Consider the following 6,914-nt stretch of genomic DNA (forward strand, 5'->3'; position numbering starts at 1 on the left):
ATTTTTTCTACATACGAGTAAAGCTCCCGTAAAGATGCGAAAAACGTTTTTCTATAAAAATATTTACGTGTCGCATTATTATTGGACGTATTAATGAATTGGTTATTTTTGAATTTCTTAACAAATTAGAATAAAATCGATTTTTTTAATAATAATAACAATAAACTCAATTTAGAAATTTAATTGTATTTTTAAATTTTTAGGAATTTAAATGTCCAAACAACAAAAAATCAGGGATATAATTATCTTTTTATCAAAAATTTAAAAATATTTAATTTAGATGGTATAATTTGATCGGATCAAATTGGATCTAATAATTATAATAGAGACAATTGGATTTATTATTATTGTTATAATAAACCAATTTTGTTATGATTTATAATAAAAAATAAATTATTAATCAGTTTAATAAGAATGTCCAATAATACTAACATGACATGTATGAACCTCTTGAAAAAAAAAGACATTTTGAGTGTCTTTGTTAAAGTAGTCTGCTTTACATAATTGTTTAGAAAATTTATTATAATGGTTGAGGTGATGAGGAAATGTGATCGGATATATATAGTGCATGTTATAGCATTATGAAAAACAAATTTTGGTATGTTATTACTAAAAACAAATGAGGTCACCGCTGGATACGATTAACAACATCCATATCTATAACAGAAAAATGAAGATGGAAAAACTAGAAAATTCGATCTTCATTAAAACAAGGAGAAACGAACGTGAATAGAATGAAACGAAAATCATCATCAGCATTTGCGAATTCAGAATCAGCGTTCTATCGTTCTGGTACTTCCTCCTTGTCATCGTCATGGATGCATGGCCAACAAGTTTCTGCCATTAATAACAACAACAACAATCATTATTATTATTCTTTCATGGCTTTGTGGAATCCATTGCGAATATGATAGGTCCCGCAAGGGTGAACTCATACATCGCTCATGCAGCTACACCAACATGACAGACCAATATTTGTTATTGAAATATCAAGAGAATTATTGGAATATGGTGAATGAGATGAAAAATGACATGGGTCGATCCAAGTTTTCGGTTAGGGAAGTTGGTGACCCACCATATCGCATACACGTGTTCTCACAATGTAGGTTTGATCTTTCTGCTTCTGAATGCGTGAAGTGCTTCAAATCCCTTCAAAGCGTTTTTCCAAGTTGCTTGCCTGCCAAGGGTGCTCGAACCTTTTCAAGTGATGGCTGTTTTATGCGCTATGATAATTATAGCTTTTTTCGAGAGAGCGTTACCCCTTATTATTTGAGGGTACTTTCTTCCTCTTTCTTTCTTCTTTCTTGTTTATCCTTTTAATTAATTGTGTTTTTTCTTCCTAATGATGATTATTTTCCTTAGCAACATGAAGATTTTAAGGGAGTTGAAATTTGACATTAAATTCACGCTTAATGATGGGGTTGTTTAAGTAACAATGCACGTGACGATGTCACTGTTATGTTAGATATACACTAAAAATTAGCTGTGTATATCAAAACAATCCCGCTATGGTACCAAGAGTATTTCTGTCAATTTCTGTTAACTCTTATTTATAACTGTGTTTAATGGAAGTGTCTTTGTGGATGTGTCTAATAAAAATATCTTTTTTATGGTTGTATTTAATAGAAATGTCTTTATAGATATATTTTCTGGATGTGTCTCTTTATATATGTGTTTAAAATATAATAATTAATTATTGTTGGCAATAAGTTGGCAGATAACATATTGGTATCCTATACTTTTCCATATCAAAATACATGTTGAAAATAAGTTAAACAATATATTTTTATACATAAAAAATGCAATGTGCATACAGTGTATCAAAATCAATCATTATATATTTGTGTATAAATATATGTGCAGTTTAATTTACTTAATACGTATTTATATTTTAATATGTATTTTATATTGACTAATTTTAATATACACATAGTATAGTTAATTTATACACAAATATAATAACTCATTTTTGGTATACACATAGCATTTTTAATGATTCTAAGCTCATAAGAATTGCGAGGAAAATATTACTTGTGTTTATAAATTGATTCATGAGTTTTTCGACTTTTGTTCTTTCATTATTTATCTCTCTCAATATGATCATGATAAACCTACTTAATTGATATAGATATTAATGTAAATTTTTGTTATTTTAACAATTGCATGAAACAATTTGTAGATTTGGTCTCTGATTCCTTAACTGAACATTGTCATAACTAGGTGATTATATAAGTTAGGACTATTAGCAATGCTCAATGCCTCAATTTCACCATATATAACATTGTCTAAATTTGTGAAGAGTTCTGTGTGGCTACTCTGATGTCCAATAACTTTTAGGTGGAGACTCAGGTGCAGTACTATTAACTTCACGTGAAGTTGACTGCACATGAGTTTTCACCAACTTGAAATAATGTTGAAATGATTTTTGTTTCACTCTGAAAACAGGGATGTAGTGGTGAGAAAGCAAAAGATGAAAAAGGATTTGTTGGTTTGGCAGTAAATGTAATAAATAAAATGGCATTCGAGGCACCCAAAAAGGATGGCTACACAGCCATAGAAGGACGGCGTCAAGGTTCGAATCTCGTCGTCTATGGTGCGGCCACTTGCTGGAAAACATTGAGCGAGGATTTGTGTGCTGCTTGCCTATCAAATGCTGCTAGCACCGCCATATCATGTTTGCCATCAACACAGGTCCATGTTATCAACACTGGATGCATTTTGCGTTATGCTGATTATGACTTCATTATTGTTGACTTGAAAAACAAACAAAGAGGTTAGTTACAAGGTGGAAACTCAGGTGAAGTCGATTTCACGTGAAGTTGATATCTGAGAGCTGTTAGATAAAAATTTAGTCAAATCAGTCAAATCATCTAACGATTCTTAGGTATCAACTTCACGTGAAGTCGACTTCACCTGAGTTTTCACCTAGTTACAAATATCTTTCACTTGAGGTAAAGTTTCATTGCTTTCTCCTTATGCATAATAATTTAGTTGCTTATTCATCTCCCTTGCAGAAATTTTGATGAAATGCACAGCAATTCTTCTTGGTGCAATTGCTATTTGTTCATTGCTTATTGTAGTTGCACACCATGGGACTAAAAATGTTGACAAACTCTGGGGTATTCCAATTTTACGAACAGGTAATCCTCAATAGTAACAATTAGTTGTTTTTTCTTTCTAACAGTTAATAATAATATGCTTCTAATCAAGCTTTTTTTCTTGTGAATGCAATGTCACTTTAATAAGGACTAGAGATGAACCCAAGTAGAGTAAAATTAAGCTCATGGTTCATGCAGTTCGAGTACTCGACATTAGAGAGAGCAACCAATGTTTTCAATGAATTCCATAAACTTGGTGAAGGGGGATATGGTGAAGTTTACAAGGTATGTATGTTAGAATTATTTAGTATATCTGAATATTTATTATAGAATATTACGTTTTTATTATTACGATTCTCTTAGCATCTATAAATACCCTTTTATATTATCATTCTAAACAACTTGAATACATTCAATAATATACCATCATTTCTTCAGTTCAGTCTCTTATTTCTAACACTCTACATGATAGGGAACCTTACAAGATGGAAGAGAAATAGCGATAAAGCGTTTCTTTTTGAGTGGAAAGCAGGGAAAGCAACAAGTTCACAATGAAATTGATGTATATAGCAAAGCTCAACACAAGAATCTAGTTCGGTTCCTTGGTTGCTGCTTCACCTCCACAGAAAGCTATCTGGTTTTTGAATTCCTTGCAAACAAAAGCCTTAACTGCATCTTGTTTGGTAAGTTAGCTATATATAGATTCCAAGTATTAATTTCTATATGGTTATTAATTTGTTTATTGCTGGTGGAAGGAAGATCCGGAGAAGAAGAAACAGTTGGATTGGCCAAAGAGGCAGGGTATAATCCTTGGCGTAGCTGATGGATTGGAACATCTGCATAGCAATTCTGAAGGGCCAATAATTCATAGAGACATCAAAGCCGGAAACATTTTATTAGACTTGAAATATAGACCAAAGATCTCTGATTTTGGCTTAGCAAAGTTGAAGTCCTATGACTCTACATCTATTGTAGGCACATTGTGAGTACATATCATGTCTTGCAACTGTGAAAATTCAGGTGCAGTTAACTTCACGTGAAATTGATAACTGAGAGCCGTTAGATGAAAATTTAATCAAATCATTTAAATTATTTAACAGCTCTTAGCTATCAACTTCATGTGAAATTGACTGTACCTGAATTTTTACCAATATAATTTCTGTATTAACTATATCTTTCCCATGTCATAATAGGGGGTATATGGCACCGGAATATCTTGCTGGTTGTCCCATAACAGAGAAAGTAGACGTTTACAGCTTTGGAATATTAGTGCTTGAAATTATCAGTGGAGTGGAGAATGCAAAATTTGAGTCTAATGAAGAAACATTTGAGACTCTTGTTTCTCATGTAAATATTCTTACCAATTTTTATAGAAAAATTTGGTCTCATTCTAACAAAAATTTTAACTACCTCGTACTTAAGTTCCTTTTTTTTGTTTTTTCCCTAATATTTGTAGGCATGGAAGCATTTCAAATCAAACACTACGTCAAAAATTATTGATGAAAGCATGGAAAATCAAGATGTTGAAGAAATTGCAAGAGTTATCCATGTGGGACTTCTGTGTACACAAGAGTTGCCGTATCTGCGTCCCAGCATGACAGAGGTGGTAGCAATGCTTAGACAGAAAGATGTTGTAATGCCAGTACCTTCCAAACCTCCTTTCATGGTTGATTCTTTGGAATTTCCACAAGAAACAGAATCTAGTTGGGAATCGAAAGGTTCAGATGATTCAGAATCGACAGTACCTTTAAATTTTGGAGAAAGAAGTGTGTAACAATTCTTTATTTTTAATTATCTTAGGCTTTTAGGCTTTTCCTATTTTGTTTGTAATAAAACGGAAAGAGTACGCAAAGATAATAGAATTGTGAAAGAAAAAGATGAAGAAATTTGATTGATTGTTGATTGATTGAATTGTAAACTATGAAGGTAAAACTAAGTATATATAGAGTATTGACCTATGAAATATAAAAGTAGATAAAGATAAGATAAAGATAAAAATAACTATAAGATAAAATAAAGACTAAAATTATAATTGAATTTGTGTATTCTGTTGGGCTAAATTTGTGAGGTGTGAGACGACTTTATTGTTGTCATGAGCTAAGGTGGAAGAATGATTTAATAGTTTGGTTATTCTAACTCTAATACATATATAGTTTGACAGGAAGCTTTTATTTATTATTTTTCTTTTCTTTTATATATACCTTATTAAGAAGGACTTAAGAATTTTCTCTACTCTTCTCTATTTTCTGTTTTCATTTCCTAATTAATTTATTTTATTCTATTCAATAGAAGCCGTCTTTCTCTTTAGCTTTAAGTAGTTATAGGGAACATTGTTTCAATTTTAAAATCCAAAGAAAGAAAAAAAAAAAAAGAAAGAGAAAAAGCTTCATCTGAGTTACTTTGAATTTGAGTGATAATAACAAATCATGGCACGATGAGTGAGTGGACGAACCAAATCCTTAGAAATCAGTAGTATGCACCAAATATGCATTATAAAGTTGGTGAGAAAGATGATATTGTCCAACAACAATCATACCATATAATTAATTTGTTTTTACTCTCTTATATGATTCATTATTATTAGTGTTACAAAATTAGATTATCAATCTCTGCCACATTTTCTTGCTTATGCTTATTTTTCTTTGCTAATCAATTACAACTTCCCACAACCGCAACATACAAGCAAAGTATATATTAATCTAAGGGTTCAATCATATGCATTATTCTTTTTATTATTCTGCTTTTTGTTATGGTAAAAATTTAAAGAGAGATATTTTTGTATGAAATTGATAATTAAGAGTCATTTAATAATTTAATAAATTTGACCAAATTATTATCTAACAGCTGTTAACTATCAACTTTACATAAAGATAATTACATATTCACTTTCTTTTATTGAAGTCTAACTAATAAAACAGCAAACAAACACCACCAAATAATTAGACTAGTTGTCAACTTCAATTCACTATTAATGTTTATCGAAGAGTTTAATTAATTTCATTGCATTAAACTTAATAAACAATAAAATATAAAAAAAATATCGTGTTTGTTATGTCTAAACATATCTTAATAAAAAATAAAAAATTCTTTTCATAACATATTTAAACACACTTAAATACCATCATATGTCAGCGTATTCAATCTTGTTCTTAATATGTATTCTTGAAATAAATTTAAAAATAGTGTTGAGTTAAGAAATTAACTAAATTAATTAGTGATGACAAACATTATTTTTGAACAAAATAAATAATTAGTGTTGATTAATTATATTTACTTATTAACTAATTGTTTATTGTTGCAGGCCAAATGTTAATAGCCCAAATGGAATAAAAGGCATTCAGCAAAGAATATTGGGCTGAAAGCAAAATAAAGAGCCCAAGCAAAAGCAAAAAAAAAAAAAACCAAAGAAATTAAATCGGGCCAAGCATACCAATACCCGATCCAAGCCCGATCTGGTTTCAGAAATGCAAATCCCTCTCTTTTGCTTAACCAAAAGCAACGTCCTTTTCCTCTCTAATCAAGTCACATCAAGACTTCAGCAAAGTAAGAAAGAGAAAGAGAAGAAAAGCTTCCTCCATAAGCCAGTAACCAAAGAAGCAAGAAAGAGAAAATTGAAGCTTGAGGCATAGAAGCAAAGAACAGAAAATCCAAACCAAATCAAGTTTAAGAAAGGTAATCCATCTCATCTTGCATGAATCAGATCTTCATCCCTTCTTCCCAACTCTCTGCTATATCCGAAAATGGCATTCAAGGGAAAGTGGTTCTCTGCCCTATTCTGCTCCACATCTACGATCACAAGTGATACTTGGGGACCAA

At 31.0% G+C, this 6,914-nt stretch overlaps 1 protein-coding gene across 2 annotated transcripts; it reads left to right on the forward strand.

Annotated features, from left to right (window-relative positions):
* Positions 555–5,009, forward strand: LOC107614699 (putative cysteine-rich receptor-like protein kinase 43). Of its 2 annotated transcripts, XM_016316842.2 has the most exons (8): positions 562–1,275; positions 2,446–2,773; positions 3,015–3,140; positions 3,247–3,383; positions 3,571–3,781; positions 3,858–4,080; positions 4,292–4,445; positions 4,555–5,009. In XM_016316842.2, exons 1-8 carry the CDS (start codon positions 823–825, stop codon positions 4,870–4,872), a joined length of 1,950 nt encoding a protein of 649 aa, XP_016172328.2. In that variant the 5' UTR covers positions 562–822; the 3' UTR covers positions 4,873–5,009. The 2 variants fall into 2 exon arrangements, with proteins under 2 accessions (XP_020967871.1, XP_016172328.2); XM_021112212.1 differs by lacking the exon at positions 4,292–4,445 and having other exon boundaries at positions 555–1,275; positions 4,555–4,832.

This window comes from Arachis ipaensis, chromosome B09 (genome assembly GCF_000816755.2).
Source record: "Arachis ipaensis cultivar K30076 chromosome B09, Araip1.1, whole genome shotgun sequence".
Classification (NCBI taxonomy): domain Eukaryota; kingdom Viridiplantae; phylum Streptophyta; class Magnoliopsida; order Fabales; family Fabaceae; genus Arachis; species Arachis ipaensis.

Bases quoted from the DNA above. Each gene is read 5' to 3' on its own strand.
- LOC107614699 (XM_016316842.2), top strand. From the start codon at position 823: ATGGCCAACAAGTTTCTGCCATTAATAACAACAACAACAATCATTATT. The intron at 3,782-3,857 runs GTAAGTTAGCTA...GGTGGAAGGAAG, and splicing joins CCTTAACTGCATCTTGTTTG to ATCCGGAGAAGAAGAAACAG. The intron at 4,446-4,554 runs GTAAATATTCTT...TAATATTTGTAG, and splicing joins TTGAGACTCTTGTTTCTCAT to GCATGGAAGCATTTCAAATC.